At 45.3% G+C, this 19,992-nt stretch overlaps 2 protein-coding genes and 1 long non-coding RNA gene across 4 annotated transcripts in view; 2 read left to right on the top strand and 1 right to left on the bottom strand.

The window, feature by feature from the left end:
* The window catches only part of URAD (ureidoimidazoline (2-oxo-4-hydroxy-4-carboxy-5-) decarboxylase), a 116,871-nt gene extending 102,184 nt beyond the window's left edge, over window positions 1-14,687 (top strand). Inside the window, exon 2 of the mRNA XM_085621638.1 lies at window positions 13,352-14,687. Coding sequence (XP_085477764.1) covers window positions 13,352-13,701 — 350 coding nt within the window. The 3' untranslated portion in view covers window positions 13,702-14,687. The remainder of the gene's footprint in view (window positions 1-13,351) is intronic.
* Window positions 1-17,034, bottom strand: part of LOC146802076 (uncharacterized) — a 45,036-nt gene extending 28,002 nt beyond the window's left edge. Inside the window, exons 1-3 of one of the 2 annotated variants that reach the window (XR_014967694.1) lie at window positions 14,900-17,034; window positions 13,604-13,705; window positions 3,367-3,652 (exon numbers count right to left, since the gene is read on the bottom strand). This is a non-coding gene — a long non-coding RNA (uncharacterized LOC146802076). The remainder of the gene's footprint in view (window positions 1-3,366; window positions 3,653-13,603; window positions 13,706-14,899) is intronic. The other variant, XR_014967693.1, reaches the window with a different exon arrangement.
* Window positions 15,040-19,992, top strand: part of CDX2 (caudal type homeobox 2) — a 188,920-nt gene continuing 183,967 nt past the window's right edge. The window contains exon 1 of the mRNA XM_085621637.1: window positions 15,040-15,181. The gene's annotated coding sequence lies outside the window, so the exon portion shown is untranslated. The remainder of the gene's footprint in view (window positions 15,182-19,992) is intronic.

Raw genomic sequence — 19,992 nt, 5'->3', positions numbered from 1 at the left:
TTGAGTAAAAAGGGGGGCGTTTCAAATTAATTCATCCAAAGACATAAGACTTCATTAGATAAATGTGTAAAAAAAAATATATACGAGTTCAGCAGAATACGCAAGTGGGGTGGGGTGAATGCCACCGGAGCTGCACTTTAGTGTATTCTGCTAAAGGCCACGGTTCTGCTGAGGAGGGCGAAAATGCACAATTGTAAACAGATGGGTGAGGTGCTGGCTTCCCCCACTGCACCCCGAGCCAAACATTCAGGGCACCGCTTCCTGCCTCTAGTATTCACACATATACCCTCCCCGCCCCTGCCCCCTCCGCACTGCTATGTATGTACACGCAGTGTTGCCAGATTTTTAGACCCGTCCCAAGCCCAAAGCCACTCAAATATAAGCCCAAAATAAGCCCAACCAGACCAGTTTCAGCCCAAAAACCAGCCCAAACTCACAACTCTCAAATTATGCAGAAATATTCATCAGAAACCACTTATTTGAGATTATTATATAGCAATAGCTAGATCCAAAGTTATCAGAACACTTTACAACAGCAAATGTTCACATAAAAGATAACTAGATCTACACAGCACATCTGATTCAGAGTGCTTTACTTATTATATAGCACTCATTCCTACTCTTACTTTAAATGAACTTACTTCAATTTGTGCTTGCTTCTACATGCTGCGTCCAGGCCCCACGAGTCGACGGCCACAGCAGCACAGGGCTGCACCACCAGGCCAGGTCCGACAGTCTGAGACCCGAGAGAAAAGTGGCACAGTGCATAGCTGCCAAGGTTTCAGATTGCTTATGTGTGATATTTTCATAATTTCAGTGTAATTATGAGTGACATTCAATGACTATGAGTGACACTTTCTTGCAAGCAAAAATCAAGCAACGAAGATGAGGGAAACATATATAACAAATTACAGCCATTTCAGCAACGAGAAACTCTACAAAGATCTTAAAACTATTGTAAAGCACCAGAAATGGAAGGGCACTATTCAACATGAAAACAGACTGCGTAGTTGCCACGTTAAGAGTGCTTAGGTGTGACATTTTCAAGGTTTCAGAGTACTTATGAATGACATTCAACTGTTAAATGTATGACACTAAGAGTGACAATTTTTTGCGAGCAAAATCAAGAAATTAAGTTCATATAAACAGATGAACCTAAGAAATTACACTCATTTAAGCAAGGACAAGCTATGAAAAGAAAATGAAACTGAGGCAAATCACCTGATCCTACTGACTCCTAACGCTTCTAAGCGGTGTAACAAACCCTGGAAGTCCCTGACCACACCTAAATTGCTCTAATATTCACTGAAAGTCCCTCACCCCACCTAACCTCCAGCTTGACAGGTACTCACTGAGGCTGGAGAACAGGACAGCTGGTCGGTCTCTTCGTTCTGCACATAGCTGCCGGTAAACTGCTAGGAATCAGGCCTTACGCGCCGCCGATTCCGATGAAGAGAGCGGCGACCGAGCGTCACTTTTTTAATAAAGCGCGTGGGGGACGGGCATCCAGTATTTCCAGGGCCGTCATTAGTAGCGCTTTCCCGTGCTACTAGATTGACAACACGCTTACCCAAAGAGACTGTGTCCAGCAAGTTAGCAATAGCAGCAGGTGCGCTTGCACCTGCACACACAGACACACACGCACTGCTGCCTTCAGCAGAGGTCTAGCATGCTTCGCCTCCTCCTCCAATGATGTCTCAGCGCGCTTTGTGTTCATTGGCTGCTGACAATGCCACTGCTCACCACTGGTTTGCTTAGTTGGTTTATTGTCGGCGCCGCCACAGCGAAAAAATTGCGCACAACTGTTGGAAATAAGCCCAAAAAGTAGCCCCCCGCCAGCTATGTGTTTTTCCCGCACAATTGGGAAAAATGTCGCCCAATTGTGCGGGAAATAGCCCAATCTGGCAACATTGTGTACACGTTCGATCGATGCACAGCATACGCCCCACCGATGATATGAGTTATTACCCGAATAAATAGTACCCATTTTAGACATCAGAAGAATAAGCTGCGTGCCGGATGGGAGCCTGTGAAGCCCAATTTACGCAGCCGGTACCAGCCCCAAAAGCAGCACTTCACCTGCGTGATACCACAGAGCCCGCCTTCCACAGCCCCTTCCCCTCGCCAGGAGACCCCGTTGTACTCCAACATCCGCCAAGTCACGTTAGATCACGATTCCCCAAACGCGCGCACACTCGTTCTTGCTTCCCAACCATTCCACGGCCTCCTCACCGCTACATGTGACCTCTGTACAGCATCTCCGCTTGGGGTGCTTAAAAACGCATACATACTAAATCTATACAGAAAATACTAAATATGTGCGTGCTGCCTACATGTGAGGGGAAGTGGTCCAGTTTCTATGTATCTGGGATTATTTGGTTTCCTTACTTTGTCAGAAGTCCTTCCTACAAAACCAGACAATAAAGACAAGAAAGGGAAATAAGCAGTGAAATAATGTACTTATTAGTGTCAAAGCTTACACGTTAAAGAACAGTAGATGTTTTTTTCACACTCAGGATAATGTGCTGCATGGCTAAATACTTATAAGGTTCAAAAGCCGAGACCTACTGGCTACGCCAATGCTTGTGTCCTCTTTCTATGCATGCTGCAGAGGAAAATGCCATTAATTATCGTTTTTGTGCATGTGCAGGAAGGTGTCCCTTCCTGCACAAAAACAATCCTCCCCGCAGCGCAGGCACCTTTGCAGAATGGCGCAAGGATGCCTGCACTGGCGCATGGCAGTCAATTGTGTGCCAGCGCAGGGGAAAGCACAGTGATGTGTTGTATTGTTGTTAATACGACGCATCCCTGTGCTTTGAAAATGAATCAGCACAGCACAGCTAAATGGCTTGCGGCGCTGCACCATTTTTTTGTAGATTAGGCGCTATATTCGCTCATGACATTGGTGCTGCAAAGGGACCATGGGCGCTAATGCCAGGAAGGAAAACGTGCCCCATATCCACCGCTGTGGTAGAAAAAAAAACAGCCTAATTAGAATACAGTGGGGCCACCGGTGCCACTGCACCCGCCGCACCTGCGATATCCACACCCCTGGGTCATGGCATGTATATTGTTCTTGTTTACTCTGCTATGTTTTTAGATCAGGAAGAACTGGAAGATACCGCATTGCACCCCGGGCCTTCCTTCTCACGGATTCCCACGGTATTTTACTACCGGGCCGTTTATTTCTTTACACACAGCGTTACTGTGAGATGTTACCCTTTTCATTTTTAAAGACAGCGCCGCCAAAGCAAGAAGACCAGAAATCCAAGCAAATTCCAAGAGTATGGCCGGGATATAACCAGTTATTTGCGTGTACAGTCCCGCCGCGTGCTCCGTGTCGCACTGCCCTAAACTTTCACTCACCTTTGCCTTCCGCGTCCCTCCCAAGTTACACGATGTAAATATGTGTTGTTTCATGTTTCCCCCGTCCCTTTGATGCCATTGTCTTCCCTGCCCGGCCTTTCTCTCCCTGATTAGCCAGCGGGGGTGCTGGGGGCGCCTTTGCCGCGCAGTCTCCGGGGCGCTGGGCCGAGCAATCGGGCACTTTGTTGTATTTCTTTGTTGTCACTGGTGCTTCCTTTTCTTGGTTGTCTGCTGTTTCTGCTATTGCCGACTGCTCTTCTGTATCATGTTTGCCCTCGCATTCGGTCTGTGTGAATGCAAAGAGACCTTTAGTATAGAGTACCAGAAACAGACAATCGCCGCCCCAGGAGTTATTAACGCACATTTTACCCACTTTTAAACAAATGCTAAAGCATTTTACATGTAGTGTGCCTCGTTGCAGCATTTATATAGTGCTTGCTTCTCCTATGTGGGCCACAGAAGTGCTCACCTACACGCGTAGCACGTTACTCCTTGTAGAGTGTGTGGTTGGGAGGATGTCCTGTTTGTTTTTGGATCCTATGTGGGAAGTGCTTCCAAGTTGCGCGTGATGATCACCTAGGTGCAGTTATTGTGTTATGAGACACAAAGCAAAGCAGTGCGGGGGATGAAGATGGGTGGGATATACGTGCACAGTTAATGGTTTTTAGTTTAAACAGTTCTGCAGGCCCTTTTCATGTATTTATTCTGAACATAATTAATTTAGCTGGCTACTTCAAGGGGTTGTCCATCCTGATATTTTATTTAAAGTTTTTTTTGGTCTTGAGAAGGCATGTCTGAAAAGAGCTGGTGACGAGAGATCTTCTGTAATGTGCTTTGTTACTATTATACATATCTTGAATGTCATTGTGAGATGTAAGAAAGTGGTCATAGTGTGTAACTGGTTGGGACCTGCCGTGGCGGACTAGATTAGAATCTTCTGATTGGCCAGCAGAACATAACAGATCTCTTTAGTTCTTCCATGTAACAGACCTCTTCAGTTATTCCATGCATGTTCAGTTGGTGATGGATGGTTTATTGGCTGGTACAGTACTGGGTGGTAGACGAGAACCATAGCAGATATGTCTTATGTGAGTGTAAGAGAATTAAGATACAGTTGGCTGCCTACCGCTGAGTATAATGGGATTTGTATTAGTGTGCATCAGAGAGGATATTTGTGAGTTCACATTACTGTATATTACTCAGAGTAACCATTGATCAGTCCATCTTAGCTTACCAAGGTATAGAACATAGTGTGCTGTATGAGTTCCATATCTGTTTCATATTTTCTCAATCGTCAAAGGCTTCACCACACTCACAGCTGTCACAGGAAACATCAACTCATCACAAGACCTCTCAAACGTCTTTTGCAGCACAATTGCAACCATATACAGCAACTTCCCCCCAACCGGACACCCTAGCACTCTCTAGAAGTCTAGCAAAAACCAAAGGAAATGATGGACGGAGTGTTGAACATTGCAAGCACTCACCCCCAGTCAACTGATCTGTGTTTAATCCATCACCATTCTTTAGCCCACTCTGCCACCCCAGTTCAGACATGGCCATATGCAAATCAGTCTGACCCTGTGCCTCATGGGAACAGTCCAGCCCGAACTGCCAAGCCATGTCTTCCCTGGACCGGAAACAAGCTTCCTAGGACCGGTTTCTGGCATTTCAGCCGTCTTCAGCCAGGCTTGCTTGAATCCAGTGGCAAAGTGAGCAAGGGACTCACGTCTGAGCATACCCTGCCAACTTATGGCGAACAAAGCAAAAACCAAAGGAAATGATGGACGGAGTGTTGAACATTGCAAGCACTCACCCCCAGTCAACTGATCTGGGTTTAATCCATCACCGTTCTTTAGCCCATTCTGCCACCCCAGTTCAGACTGCAGCAGCACTTTGCAGCAGGTCGCCATTGAAATCAACGACGATTCCCGACACCATTTGACACCTATACACCTGGCTTCCCTGGGTGAGGTAACACGAGTACTCCAGTGCTCCCGTGGGTGCTGGCCCTAGAACCCCCTAAATCTAAAGGGGTTTGCTAAAAGTCCTCTCCTAAGTGTCCTTAACTTCTAAAATTCCAACCGCTCCTTTCCCATAGAATAGGAGGGGCTCGCGGCTGTGTTCTCACACTGCACACGTCCCCCTTGGGTCTCCTGTGTCACTACCTTGGGTGGTTCCTTGGGGTTCCAGCGATTCTACGTGCTCTAGGCACTGTGTCTAGTCAAGTCATGGTTCTTATACCACTTTCTTAATATATGGTTTGGTCCGCCCCTAGGGCCCATTGTATATTGTGCTATTTACTGTCATTTTAGAACTGTATTTTGGACTCTAATCTCATAAAGAGATTAGTAGTGAGAGGTTATAATCTGGTAAACCAAGCTGGTTTACACTCCTTCAAGACTTAGCCTGAAGGCAGCTCTCCATAGCTACCACTAGGATAGCTTTCAATAATTGTTGTCTTTAAACCTTTCATCAATAAGGATTGTTTGGACTGATGCAAGGTGCCCACTATAACTAGTTGACATCATATGCCAGGCCAACTTCTCACATTGGTGTGCAGCGGTTGGATTCAAGCTTGCTATTGCTTTACCAGATAATCTCTTTGAGTGACTAACTGAAAACCACTGTAGGTACATAGGTACATATAAATCAAGTCTACAATAAAGTAAGTTCTACTGAACTTGGAGTTGGGTTAGCAAAGAGATCAGCACACCCCTTTTACCCAGCTCAAGAGAGTCTAGTAGCTCCCACTAGGTTAGGTAGGTGCAACACCTCACTATACTAGTATGTCTTCAAGGCCTGAAGCCAGTGGCTCCTTGACTTCCAAGTATGACCATCTCACATTCGTGGAATTGAGAAAACTTGTGTACAGCTAGGAAGTTGAAGACAGGGAGGAGTGCAAACACTCAACGCCTCATGGAAGCACTGCTGTTAGATGAGTAACTCACAAAGACCCCAGGGTCTGATGAGGTAGGCAAGTTGGTGGGGCAGCAGAAGAGGAGAGGCCAAGAGGTGACAACACCTATGACCAGGACTCTGAAGCTGACCAGGAGGATCAAGATGATTCTAACCTTGAACATCCAATCCATCCTGAAGGTGAGGGAGAAGTCCTCAGTGGCCCTCTCTATACCCCACCTAGAAGGGTTGGTGGTGCGCCAAGAAGATCAAGATCTCCTTCACTGGAGTCTAATCATTCTGGTGCATCTGGAGGGACCTCTGTCTCTCATAGGAGCATTTTCCCCCCTTTAGCCCATTCTGCCACCCCAGTTCAGACTGCAGCAGCACTTTGCAGCAGGTCGCCATTGAAATCAACGACGATTCCCGACACCATTTGACACCTATACACCTGGCTTCCCTGGGTGAGGTAACATGAGTACTCCAGTGCTCCCGTGGGTGCTGGCCCTAGAACCCCCTAAATCTAAAGGGGTTTGCTAAAAGTCCTCTCCTAAGTGTCCTTAACTTCTAAAATTCCAACCGCTCCTTTCCCATAGAATAGGAGGGGCTCGCGGCTGTGTTCTCACACTGCACACGTCCCCCTTGGGTCTCCTGTGTCACTACCTTGGGTGGTTCCTTGGGGTTCCAGCGATTCTACGTGCTCTAGGCACTGTGTCTAGTCAAGTCATGGTTCTTATACCACTTTCTTAATATATGGTTTGGTCCGCCCCTAGGGCCCATTGTATATTGTGCTATTTACTGTCATTTTAGAACTGTATTATTGTGTATTTTGGACTCTAATCTCATAAAGAGATTAGTAGTGAGAGGTTATAATCTGGTAAACCAAGCTGGTTTACACTCCTTCAAGACTTAGCCTGAAGGCAGCTCTCCATAGCTACCACTAGGATAGCTTTCAATAATTGTTGTCTTTAAACCTTTCATCAATAAGGATTGTTTGGACTGGTGCAAGGTGTCCACTATAACTAGTTGACATCATATGCCAGGCCAACTTCTCACATTGGTGTGCAGCGGTTGGATTCAAGCTTGCTATTGCTTTACCAGATAATCTCTTTGAGTGACTAACTGAAAACCACTGTAGGTACATAGGTACATATAAATCAAGTCTACAATAAAGTAAGTTCTACTGAACTTGGAGTTGGGTTAGCAAAGGGATCAGCACACCCCTTTTACCCAGCTCAAGAGAGTCTAGTAGCTCCCACTAGGTTAGGTAGGTGCAACACCTCACTATACTAGTATGTCTTCAAGGCCTGAAGCCAGTGGCTCCTTGACTTCCAAGTATGACCATCTCACATTCGTGGAATTGAGAAAACTTGTGTACAGCTAGGAAGTTGAAGACAGGGTGGAGTGCAAACACTCAACGCCTCATGGAGGCACTGCTGTTAGATGAGTAACTCACAAAGACCCCAGGGTCTGATGAGGTAGGCAAGTTGGTGGGGCAGCAGAAGAGGAGAGGCCAAGAGGTGACAACACCTATGACCAGGACTCTGAAGCTGACCAGGAGGATCAAGATGATTCTAACCTTGAACATCCAATCCATCCTGAAGGTGAGGGAGAAGTCCTCAGTGGCCCTCTCTATACCCCACCTAGAAGGGTTGGTGGTGCGCCAAGAAGATCAAGATCTCCTTCACTGGAGTCTAATCATTCTGGTGCATCTGGAGGGACCTCTGTCTCTCATAGGAGCATTTTCCCCCAGAAGAGGGAGTCCTCTCATGAGAGAAAATACAGACTGATCCAGTTTGAGGAAGCTAAGCTTAGGATAAAGAGTGAACAGTTAGCATTGGACAAGGAATCCCTGGAGCTCCAGAGAGCTTCACATAGATGTGGGCTAGAGCCCCATGGTGGCAGTAACAGTGTCCCTAGAGGTAGAGATCATACTTATGACCATAGGAACCTGAACAAGATTTTCCCTTTCTACCAGAGTGGGGATGACATCTACAAATGGATAACTCAACTGGAAAGGGCCTGTAAAGTACAGAGGGTCCCTCAGGAGCAGTGGGCAGCAATCTTGTGGCTCTCCTTTGCAGACAAAGGTAGAGACAAGCTCCTCACTGTTAGAGAAAAGGATGCTGACAATTACACAGTCTTGAAGAGTGCACTGATAGTTGGGTTTGGCCTAACCACTGAACAGTAGAGGTTGAAGTTCAGAAATACCCAAAAGGCTCAGACTCAAGACTGGGTTGACTTTGTAGATTGTGCTACTAAGGCTCTGGAAGGTTGGATACATGGCAACAAGGTGCATGACTTTTTAGGATTGTACAATTTAATTATGAGGGAGCAGATCCTTAATAACTGTCAAAAACAGCTTTTACACCAGTACCTGGTGGACTCTGATCTGACCTCTCCCCAAGAATTGGGAAAGAAGGCAGACAAATGGGTCAGAACCAGAGCTAAAAACACAGGGTGGTGACCAAAGGAAAGATTCTTCCACGACCCAAGAGAAAGGTGGGAAAAAATCTAAAGATATGTCCACTACAGCCCCCCAAAAGTACTCTTCTGGGGGATGGGCCCCAAATTCCTTCCTCCCCTGAAAAGAAACCCTTTTACCATGTTTGCAAAAAGCCTGGTCACTGGAAAAATGATCCCAGGTGCCCTAGGGTTGGCAATAAAGAAAATGTTCCTCCTACCACTACTACCACCCCTCCTGGTACTACTAGTAGTAATCACCCAGGTAGTGGTAGTGCACCCAAAATGTTAGGTGCATTCTCATGGGGAACAGAGGTGGGCCCTAATTTAGAGAGGTCTCCCTCACAGGCATCCTCAGTATGTGATGGTGGCATGGGATTTGCCACTTTTACTATGAGTCCCAATACTTGGCAAGTACAGACAGGAGCCCTTAATCAATGGTCAAAACGCTTTGGCATTCAGGGACACAGGGGCTAGTGTCACCATGGTGACAGGGAAACTAGTCCCCCCTCAACAGCTTTTACCCGAGATCAAGTACCAGGTGACCAAAATTGATGGTATCGGAACAGATCATCCCATGGCCATAGTCAATCTCAGCTGGGGAGGAGTCACTGGCCCAAAGAGAGTAGCAGTGTCCCCAAACTTGCCTGTAGATTGCCTGTTGGGCAATGATCTGGAAATTTCAGCCTGGGATGAAGTTGAATACCAGGCCCATTTAAGAATGTTAGGCCTCCCTGAGAGAGTTGGTGGGGCTGTGATGGCCACAGCCCAACCCCAGAGCAATTTTGGAGTGATGGAGCCTGAAAGAATGGCCCACTCTCCTCCACAAGAGAGCACAAGGGTTGAAGAAAAGTCTTCTTTCCCCCAGACTATAGGTAAGGGTCAGCATCCTCAGGGAACTGATCCTACCCCTAGTGAAGGAACTGCCCCAGAGGTAGTCAGGCCTGCCCTGGCAACACCTTTGATGGCAGGGGACCCTTCCAAGGTGGTACCCAGTCTGGAGCAGGTAACCTGCCCCTCTCTACCCTGCCTCGGTCAGTCCAGAGCTGCAGAGGTCAGGGAGGTCAGTGGACCCCACAGGGCCCCCTGTCCAGAGGAACACTCCCAACATCAGATTAGGGGCACCCAGTCTAGTAGCCATAGCCAGGTAAAAATTCCTCAACACACTGAGGGATCCCACTTACCTTTGGGTAGGAACCTCCCCCAGATGGACTCTGTCGGGGAAAGGCAAACCTGGGACCAAAAGGTTCCAAACCTACCATGGCCCCTCAGTGTTCCAACCAAAGGGACCCAACCCCCAGCTGTAAACAGCCAAAGGTTGACCCTTAGGGCCAGATACAACTCAATCATGGAAAGAAAGGCCTCCATGGTGACCAGTGATCTCAGGGAGCTGACGTCAAGTAAAACATCAAAACTACAAAATGTCTTAAACTGTTTCTCCAGAATGTTAGCTGTGAATACCAGAGACAACCGATACAGAAAGGGTAAGGCCTGTTGCTGTCCATAAATACCAGTATCTTAAGATACCCTCACTTAATGTGCTGGCATCAGAATGAAACTCTTGCCTCTTTCACTATTGTAGGACTGTAAGGCAGATTCTCTTGTTCCCTTCATGCTACCTTCCCCATGAGCTTTGTGAACCTATGAGAAAGATTAAATACTTTTACTGCACGCCCTGAGTAGAAGTTAGAACGATATCCCAGACCCATCGATGAAAATGTTGGATGTACCTTAGGTAGCTTATGTTTCTCCCTTTTCTGAGCAAATGATTGTTTCATGCCAGAGGGATGAGGGATTGTGCATACTCCAAGGCTGTGAAGATACTATCAAGGACACCATACACAACTTAAGCTTACCATTGTGGGACCAAAGTCTAAACTGAGAGATCGTCTATGGTAGCAACTTGTATTTCAGCCAGACAAAGAGATGAGGAAGATTCCTATGGGGTCACTTCGCCTTGTGGAGCAATGCTGGCAATGGGATAATTGTGCTCGCCAAAGCATAGATATCACTGGTGGCATTTTTTTCCTCTGCTCTATTACCATCCCAGTACGCAGATAGTAATGGCAGCTCACACAAACATGACACACGCTTCCCAGTGTTCTAAGTTGCAAGTCTTTTCCTAACAACATCTCCAGATATTACTTAGTGAAATGTGTGTGTGTGGCTAAAAGTTTGTGCACTACTTGTAATTCTATTTGAGTGCAAACTCCCATTTGCGTTGAGCTCCTGATTACTGTGTCACTCGGAATGAATGAAGTATTTCTTCTGTGTCACAGCTCATCTATAGTGATACTGGGACCTAGGTGCTGGAAGTATAGGTGTGGGGGGGAGGGGCACCCCCAAAATAACCATGCTTGAGTTCAGAAGGCAAATGAGAACTAAAGATACCTTTACATTTTGCTTTTTATCTTGTCACGTTTGCTGTGCGTTCAAACACAGAGGTCAAACGTCATGCTATGGCTGCTGACAAATTGCTGCTTATACTTTTAACATGGATATTGGTGTTTACTTTTCTTAATCTGACTGCAAAGTTAGAGGAATTTGTAAAGTGAACCATCTGACAATCTTGCCGATGTACAGGGAGTGTGAAAGGAAAGGCTGTAGGATGTCAGTTTTTCTCTAACACACAAAAACATTTAAATGCCTATAAAATAACTGTACACATATTTGACATTATACCAGCAGTTAGGAAAGCACAAAACAAGCATATTTATGTATAATTAGGAAGGGTGATGAAACAAAGATTTTAATAGGATCAGAGCAAATCAAGATACTCTACTGGGTGATGTGCAAACGGTACATATTTGCTGAAAGCCTGTTTCCACATATTATCGTTTGTGCTCTACATAGTTGCTTTCTGTATTTGACGGTGCACTACAACACCATGCTTTAAGTAATAAAGGGGCATATCAGCAACAACCGGTGATAATTATCGCTAAGCACACTTAGCGCTAGGATAATTATCGCTGGCTAGCGTGGATTTTTATCGCTGAGATAGCGTGCTATTAGCAACGCTTATCTCAAAAGCGATAAAAATCCTAGCGCTAACTGCCTAACGTGAGATTATCGCTGGAAACCCAGCGATAATGTCACGAAATTTGGGGTTAGCTTGTTGATAGGGCCCCACAAACTTAGCCATGATATCCAGCTTCCATAGGATATCATGGCTAAGTCAGTCCTGAAGCAGGCGTAAGGAAAGTAGCGATAACAGGAGTTATCGCTACTTTTCTTGCTGCTATGCTTCATAGCGTGGGGCTTGATGATAGGAGAAATGTCGCATAGCGACATTTCTCCTGTCATGTCAGGTCAGGAACGCCCACTTTGCATCTCATTAGAGATGCAAAGCTGGTCGTTAAGAATTCTTGCGCTAATGCAAGGTTTCACGCGTTAGCGTGACCTTGCTGATTAGGCGATAAAATTATCGCCGCTTTTCAGCTGAAAATGGCCGCAAAAGCGGCGATATTTTCCCATCGCCGCCTTGTAAATATGCCCCATTTTTCTGCAGTGGCGTAGCTAGGCACTTTGCTGCCTGTGGCAGTCTCTGCCTACTGCCTTCTGCCTTTCCCGCCCTGCGGCTGCGCTAAAGAGCAAACTCATGTGAGAGCAGGGTGGTGGTGGGGAGGGGGTGGTGGTGAGCCACCGCCCTCAAAACTCGTGCCGCATGGGGCAGACCGACCCCTCCCACACCCTCTTTGCTTCGCCACTGTATTTGTGACAGTGTGCTTCAAAGTGCACCACCGGCTACGTGCTACCCTGTTACCAGTCTGCTGAATGGGCGTGGCTCATGTGCATTCTTTGTGCGACGCTTGTGATATTCACAAAATCCCTGTGACTTGAGTGATGGTAGCATCCCCACAATGAAAACTGCCAGCACCGCAGGACTTAGATCCCCATTCTTCCTTGATACTCTGTGATATTTGAAGGGTGTGAACTGAAGCAAGCTATAGGGTGCTGGGTAGAATAGACCTCACAGGTCATCCTGGGAGCTGCAGCTGCGGATTAACTGAGTGTTCTTCAGCAAGCTGCAAATTTATTTGATGTGCAATTTACCAAACCCGGGTAAAAAGGTGCGTGGGCATTTGTGTCCTCATGGAGAAAGAGATCTAAGGGAAAAGGCTAGACACACGAACAAATGGAAGGTTACCGGGTTGTTATCAGTTTTATGGGTCCTTCTCTCCTATTGTTAAATAAAATGGTTTCTATTTTAGAACAGCATCATGTTACTTCCCGAAATCATCTATGTTGCCCATAAGATGCTCATATAAAGATGTAATGAATGTCATAGGATACATTAGAAGAACCAGAGCTCAGTAAATCCCTTTAAACAGGCTACACAACCTACAAATACTTGCAAAGCAGATGCTACCCCATTTGAAAGCCATGGCAACTATTTACCAAAAAAAAGCCAACCCCTTATTTTGTGTTACCTATTTGCAGGCAATGTGTGTCAATGTCCACTAGACCTTTTGCCAGCAGTTACCGAGCTTTCATTCTATTGAGAAAGGTCTCCTGTGATGTACATTCGAATCTCAGCAGATAGCAGATTAGCTAGCATAAGGTACATATAAGTTGGTTAAAAACCATGTAGTCTTAATAACACATTGTCTGTTTTTTATTCCAGGAAAGCAAGGGGTCTTGAGATGCCACCCTGACCTTGCAGGGAGAGAGCTCATGAGTGGGACACTGACTGCAGAGTCGAAGAAGGAGCAGCTCCAGTCCGGTCTGACATCCCTTCGACCAGAAGAGAGACAAAAACTGGACCAGCTCAACGCCTGCTACAAGGAGAAGTTCGGCTTCCCCTTCGTTATCTGTGCAAAGCTGAACGACAAGGCCAGGATCCTCCAGGAGTTGAGCGAGCGGTTTGAGAACTCACCCCAGGAGGAACTGCAGAATGGCATTGAGGAAGTGAAGAAGATCTGCCACCTCAGATTACAGGATATATGTGCCCCAGTCATGCCAACAAAATTGTGAGGACCTAAAACCACAATAAAGAGAATATATTGAAAAAACAAATCTGATTATTAATGCATAGAGATAAAAGTAGTGTAATTTTTTTAATTGTTGATTATATTGTGACATGGATGAATTGACCAAAAGGGGGGACCCAATTTACCATGAGTGTCCAAAGCAGGTCCAGGAATGCTGAGTACATGACATATTTTAGAGATTCGCGAATAAAATAAAATTGCATACAGTGATTCGTAATGTAACTAATTTACACTGGTGGATCTGAAAATTAGAGGCCACTGTGCTACAAAAATATGTGTAGAAATCAATGCCATTATTGGGGTGCTATGTCTATTCAATACAGCACGATATCTCCAGGTTTACCTTTATTTTCACAGAATTCCATTCCCTTCATCTGGCCGCAGGCTTTTATAATCTGTTTTTGTATTTTCTCTATCACACACATTGATAGACAGATCAATGAATGTACTTCGCTGTCCAATGTACTCCAAAGCCACCTTGTCATCACATTCTTCGTTCAGAGCAACACCCATATTGTTATACAGTAAACAAGGGTGATCCAGAAGATCTCTGTTTGAACCGAATCCCTGTCTGATTATCAAGATAGCCACACAGAAAATTTACATAATGAAACTGAATAGAACTCACTTATATGGTTGTTAACCAAAATATGTGGCATAGATGAAGCCATCCTAGAATTATGTACGACATCGCTGAACAGCTACTTGCAACAATCGACATGAAACCATCCGAACTAATTTGTCAGGTTCTTCAGTACTGTTAATCGATCAATGTTGCATTTGTTTTGGTTTATATCTCCTATTTCCAGGTTACTTTTCGTTCATGGTATTATTAAACTGTCTGCTTATTTGTTAAAATTGCTATACTTTGTGTTCATATTGCTGCTTTTGTGTACAGCGCTCTGATACCTGGACGGGCTGTGTTCGCGCTTTACAAAACATTTCAAATAAATAAATCCCTATAATTTCCATATACTTTACACTCCTAGTATGTGAAAAAACCTCAACTATGTTAATGTCTGCTGGCTGCATCGGGAGGAACATGGCGGCGGGCTGACGCCGGCTGCAGGAGCTCCGTCCCTGACTGAGCGTTACTGCCGAGATGCATAACCAAACCGAAGCGGTGAGAACGTAGAGACCTTCCCATAGTAAATAGAAAATTATACGAAATTTTACCCTACTTTTCGTCTTTTCTTCTCTCCCCGCAAACTTTTGTGGCATTTCCGTGGCGTCTCCGACGGCCTCCTCCCGGTAGGACCCGGGAGGATCGAGGAGCAGGAGGAGTTGTCAATGGGTGTGGAGTCGTGGGTGCCAGCGAAAGAGGACTGGCGTGGAGGAGTTGGAGCCTGCAGCGGACGAGGTGCAAGGCTCTGGCGTAGAGTCCGAGCAGCAGTCATACGGCTCGACTTCCGACTCCAGTCCGGCACAGCAAGTCGATTTGGAATACAGCCTCCAGAAGCGAGGTCGGTGCTGGGGGGTCGGGGAGAAATCATATTTAGTCTGGGGGGGTGGACACTCGAAGGGATAGTGTATATGCCATTAAGGGCCCCCAGGGACGGCCTGAGTCCTCTGTCAATCCTGGACACAGGCGGGAGGGATACAGAAGAAGCAGAGGGATGGACTGGGCGATAGATCAGCCCCAATCAACCTTCCCTAAGGAGTGCCTTGCGGAGCAATTACCCCACAAAGGAGGGAATCCAGACGAGTTTAGGGAAGGAGAAACGGGTAAGATAGGTAGTTTGCAGGCACAGTTCCCTCAAAATCAAATTCAACCAGCTCCACTAGAGGTGAGAAATAGATATTTACTTCGCTCCCAGCCAGAGGGGGAGCAGCTCCTTTCCAACACCAGCGAAGCTGGGAAACCCATCCCCATTATACCCAGACAGAAAAAGAGAGAGAAAAGCAGGATAGGCGAAGTAAAGAGACCTAAAACTTGCTCAAGCATAGTCAAGCCCACACCTTCTCTAAAATCCTATTTCAGGATAATGGAAAAAATGACGGCTCAAAAGACGCCTATAAACACTAACTCCACTGCAGCTGTCTGCAGAAGCAAGGTAGCTAAGACGGGCAAGCAACCTCTTCCCCCCACTACCCCACAGGCTTCGTCCACCCAGGTCACTCAGGTCAATAGATATTCCCCTCTGCTCTCAGACCCAGAGACAGACCTTGGTGCTGAAGATCTGGAGCCTATGTTAGCGGCAAAGGAAGGCTTAAGACGGCAGACATCGCTGGGGCAAAATGCTATGCCAGAAGCCAGCTCTACTTTTGATATTTCTCCACCAGCGCCCCGGGAGACTTACGCAGAAGAACAAGGAACTAGCCAATCTCAGCTTGAGCTGCTTCTCCAGTCTTTGCGCGAAGATCTTCTTTCAAAACTATTGCCTAAATTCGAAATATCGGAGGGCAACCAGAAGGAGATTAATGAGAAGTGTACCAACTTGGAGACTAAACTAGACGACATTTGCTCCCGAACAGAGGCTCTGGAAGGGGAAGTTGCCACTCTCGCCCAAGTCTCACAGGCTCAAATAAAAGATATATTGGAGCTAAAAGCTCAGAACAGGTCACTTCAGATGGACATGGAAAGACTGGAGATCCATGCTAGAAGGAACAACTGAAAATTCTTAAAAATACCCGAGGGGGCCGAACACTGTGATGTAAAGTCCCTGGTGTGTAAGCTATTGAGAGAGGGAGTGCTAAAAGATAAGCCCGACTTAGACATCGAGAGTGAAATACAGCGGGCCCATAGAGATCCCTTCAGACAGCACCCCAACAGGAAAGCGCCGATAAGGATATTGGTGAACTTCCATACTTATGCCGTAAAAGAGTTGATATTGAGTAGGGCTCTGGTAGATACGTCTCTACAGATAGAGTCCACCAAATACCTTATTCGTTCAGATGTAGGTAGAGTAACAGCTCAGAGGCAGTGGGAGCTGGGGTCACGTATGGCAGAAATAAGAAGCCTAGGGGGTCAGGTACTAATGAAATTTCCTGCCTCACTGAGGGTGGTTTGGCGAAATAAAACCTATAACTTTACCTCACCCCAAGAAGTGGATACATTCCTGACCGAAATGAAGGAGTCCCAGCGCTAGTCCTTCTTTTCCCGTTCTATGTTTTGTGTTAAGATGCCGTTCTAGGGCTATTCTATCCTATGGCTATATATTTTTTTTTAGAATGGGATAGCTAAAGCCTATGAAAGGCAAAGAGAGAAAAAGGACAAGGTGAAGAGAGTGGGAAAAGGGGGAGGAAAAATGAAGGGAAAAGAAAAAAAAAGGAAATAAACAAATAAATAAACAAACAAAGATTTAAGGGGCGAAAAGGGATAGAAAAAAAAAAAAAAAAAAAAAAAAATATATATATATATATATAATGATGGGAGTTGCAGGTAGATGTAGGTAGCTTAATTCTTAATTTTCATTCTCACATTCTCACTTTGAACTCAGGGGCAGATCTCATGTTAAGGGATTGGGGCACCTAAACGGCGATATGATCGCCAAGGTTTCTAAGGGAGGGTTCCTCAAGGGTGGGGGGTGAAGCAGGGGGGGGGGGGTGGGTGTAAAAAAAGAAAAAAATATTCCTCATGTAACCATAACATTTGAGAGCAACTTGAAGCAATTCTTCTGTAGAAAAAAAAATAAAAAGATTTGGGGGATCTTTGAGCTTCCTATTCCAGAATCTCCTATTACATGATAGGTACAGCTAAAAAAATAATGAAGATAGTAAACTGGAATGTTAACGGGTTAAGGGAAAGGAGGAAGCTCTTGAGGATTTGTGAGTTCCTGAATAAATCAAAGGCTGACATATGTCTTTTGGAAGAAACTCATTTGGAGCAACAAGAGTGTAGGATAGCGTTCAGGGGCCAAAGGTGGATTCAGGATCTCCTCTGCTCCAACCAGAGCGGAAACACTAGGGGAGTGGCAATTATAGTCCGAGCCAATAGTAGGATTAAGGTAGAGAAGGTTGAGACCTACTGTTCAGGTAGATGGCTGACTGCATCCCTTGCGCTCGATAGCTTACGATTCACATGTGCAGCTTATTACGGACCTAATAGTGATTCCCCAGGGGCTCTTTCTAGTTTAAGAATGATTCTTTTAAATTATGAAGCACCGATTATTCTAGGAGGGGATTTCAATCTGGTCCTTAATGAAGATCTGGACCGGACTTCAAGAGTAAGATATACCCCTCCACGTAAAACACAAACATAGTTTAAAAATATCATCAAAGATTTTAATCTACTTGATATTTGGAGGGTCAGAAACGGTAGTAGTAGGGAGTACTCTTTTTATAGCCACAGACATAGACACCACTCCAGAATTGATTTTTTCTTGTTAGATCAAATATTACTATCTGGGGTAGACACCGTATCCTATAGCCAAGCCATACTTTCAGATCATTCTATGGTGGAACTAAAGCTTAGGTTTAAGCAAGAAGATCAGGTAAGGAGGTGGACTTTAGACAGGTCAATACTTTTGAAAGAGGAAATGAGAGTGGATTTGGAGGTGGAGCTTGTTGAGTTCTTTAAGATAAACAGCGGCACTACGACAGATCAATTGGTCTGGGATACGTTTAAGGCATGGTTGAGAGGATATTTAACCTCCCTAATGATTAGTAGAAATAAAATACGAAGGAGAGAGGAAGATGACCGCCTTGCTAAAATTAAACTGAAGGAACAACAGTTGCAGATGGCCTCATTAGATCATCAGACAAATGTAGCCATCATACAGAAGGAATTGGAGTCCCTGAGAGCTGAATATCAGGCCACCATAGACAAAATAGTCAAGGATAAGTGGGATGCCAGCAAACTGCAAAACTTCTCGTATGGGGAAAAATGTGGACGACTGCTTGCCTGGAAGGCCAGGTCTGATAGGGCCAGAAATATGATCAAAGGTCTAGTTTTATGTGGCACCGGGGTTATCTCCCACGACAACGATCTTATATCTGGGGAGGCAAGACGGTTTATGCAGGATCTGTATGCAGAAGAGAGCGGTCCCACAACTCATGATGCAGAAGATTGGCTAAATCAGCTTGACTTACCACAACTTTCAGAGGCTGATAGGGGATATCTGAGCTCGGAAATACAAGAGGGGGAAGTGTATAATCAGATTAAGAAAATGGCAAAAGGGAAGGCAGCCGGTCCCGATGGACTCCCTGTAAAAATATATCAAATAGGTCTAGATAAAGTTGCCCCGGTTCTTGCGTCCCTGTTTAATAAAATACTGCTATTAGGGGAGATAATTCCACAAACCTGGTCAGAAGCGACTGTCACTCTGATCTTGAAACCTGACAAGGACCCCGCAAAAATTGAGTCGTATAGGCCAATCTCACTACTGAACGTAGATTACAAGATCTTTGCGGGGGTTTTGGCGGTGAGACTGGCTAAAGTCAATAAATCTATAGTTCATGGAGATCAGAGAGGCTTCATCCCAGGCCGGCAGCAAAATCAATTAACCTTCCAGGCTATTGCTGCCATAGATGTTGCTACTGACAAAAAACTTCCTTTGACTATTGTAGCCATTGATGCAGCCAAGGCCTTTGACCAAGTTAACTGGGCATATTTATGGTCGGCTCTGGCCAGGTTTGGATTTCCAGAAAAATTTATAACAGCAGTCAGATCACTCTATTTATCTCCTAAGGCAAAAATCTTGATAAATGGTTTACTTACTGACTGGGTCTATATTTCGCGTGGAACAAGACAGGGATGTCCTCTCTCTCCCCTATTGTTTAACCTTTATATTGAGCCCTTTGTCTGTCAGCTGAGAGCTGACCCGGCAATTAAACCCTTCAATATAGCGCATCTCACTTTAAAACTTGCCCTATATGCTGACGACCTATTACTGTTTACTTCCAACCCGGAAGAAGCCATCCCCAGGTTATTTGATCAGTCCTTTGGGATGATCTCTGGATATAAGATCAATAAGGAAAAGACAGAGATTATGCAATGGAATCAGGAGGTGGCAGCCCCAGAAGTAAAACTACGCATGAGATACCTTGGAATCCATTTAGTTCAGAATATCTCAGAAATATCAAAAGTTAATTTAAATAGAATACATAAGGACGTATGTAGCCTCCTACAACGGTGGTCAGGTCTCCCGCTAAATATCTTTGGGAGAGTGAACTTAATCAAAATGATTATATTACCCAAAATCACTTTTTTGTTTAACTCCATTCCTTTAATGTTTAGCCCATTAGACATAGCTAAACTCCAGGGGAAAATAGGTTCTTTTATTTGGAACACAAGGACATCGAGAATCTCCTGGAAGAAAATGAGGAGAACCTT

Source organism: Triturus cristatus, chromosome 8 (assembly GCF_964204655.1).
Source record: "Triturus cristatus chromosome 8, aTriCri1.1, whole genome shotgun sequence".
Lineage (NCBI taxonomy): Eukaryota > Metazoa > Chordata > Amphibia > Caudata > Salamandridae > Triturus > Triturus cristatus.
This window is presented reverse-complemented; position numbering and strand designations above follow the sequence as displayed.